This window comes from Puntigrus tetrazona, chromosome 3 (genome assembly GCF_018831695.1).
Source record: "Puntigrus tetrazona isolate hp1 chromosome 3, ASM1883169v1, whole genome shotgun sequence".
Lineage (NCBI taxonomy): Eukaryota > Metazoa > Chordata > Actinopteri > Cypriniformes > Cyprinidae > Puntigrus > Puntigrus tetrazona.
Genome location: NC_056701.1, coordinates 8987053 through 8987653, shown reverse-complemented (window position 1 = coordinate 8987653; position 601 = coordinate 8987053). Strand labels below are relative to the sequence as shown.

The following is a 601-nucleotide window of genomic DNA, read 5'->3' as shown; positions in this document are numbered from 1 at the left end:
AGTGCTTTGCTCTACCTTGTGTAACAGCCCCAACCTGACTGCTGATTGTTTTGACGGGCAGCTTCTCGAACCAGAGCTGAGATCCTGAAGAGTCATCACAAGACCCAGCAGCAGTGTTACATGTCGTATCATGAGGACAGCAGTGGATGAAGTCGTCACAACACACAGCCTATTGCAAACAACAAATGCATACCTGTTGCTTAACCAAACACACAATTCAGAATAACTGAACACACAATTCAAAATAACCAAATTTTTGGGTGATGTACCTGTGGCAGAGGACAGCAGGCCCATCCTCCTTCTTTAGTCTTACAGCATGTGCTTCCATCTGGACAGGCCGCTGTGTCATTGCAGGGCACATCTGAATGCACCGAAGTCACTAGAAAAGGTAAAAACAATTTAAGACCAAATAAAACAGTAGTTTTATACCTTGTCTATGTGTGCTGGATTCTGTGCTTTGCTCTACCTTGTGTAACAGCCCCATCCTGGCTGCTGATTGTTTTAACGGGCAGCTTCTCGAACCAGAGCTGAGATCCTAAAGCGTCATCACAAGACCCAGCAGCAGTGTTACATGTCGTATCATGAGGACAGCAGTGGATGA

At 45.8% G+C, this 601-nt stretch overlaps 1 protein-coding gene across 1 annotated transcript in view; it reads right to left on the bottom strand.

Annotated features, from left to right (window-relative positions):
- LOC122341292 (progranulin-like) overlaps positions 1-601 on the bottom strand; it is an 8220-nt gene that overhangs the window by 1157 nt on the left and 6462 nt on the right. Inside the window, exons 12-14 of the mRNA XM_043234662.1 lie at positions 467-580; positions 270-379; positions 16-169 (exon numbers count right to left, since the gene is read on the bottom strand). Coding sequence (XP_043090597.1) covers positions 16-169; positions 270-379; positions 467-580 — 378 coding nt within the window. The remainder of the gene's footprint in view (positions 1-15; positions 170-269; positions 380-466; positions 581-601) is intronic.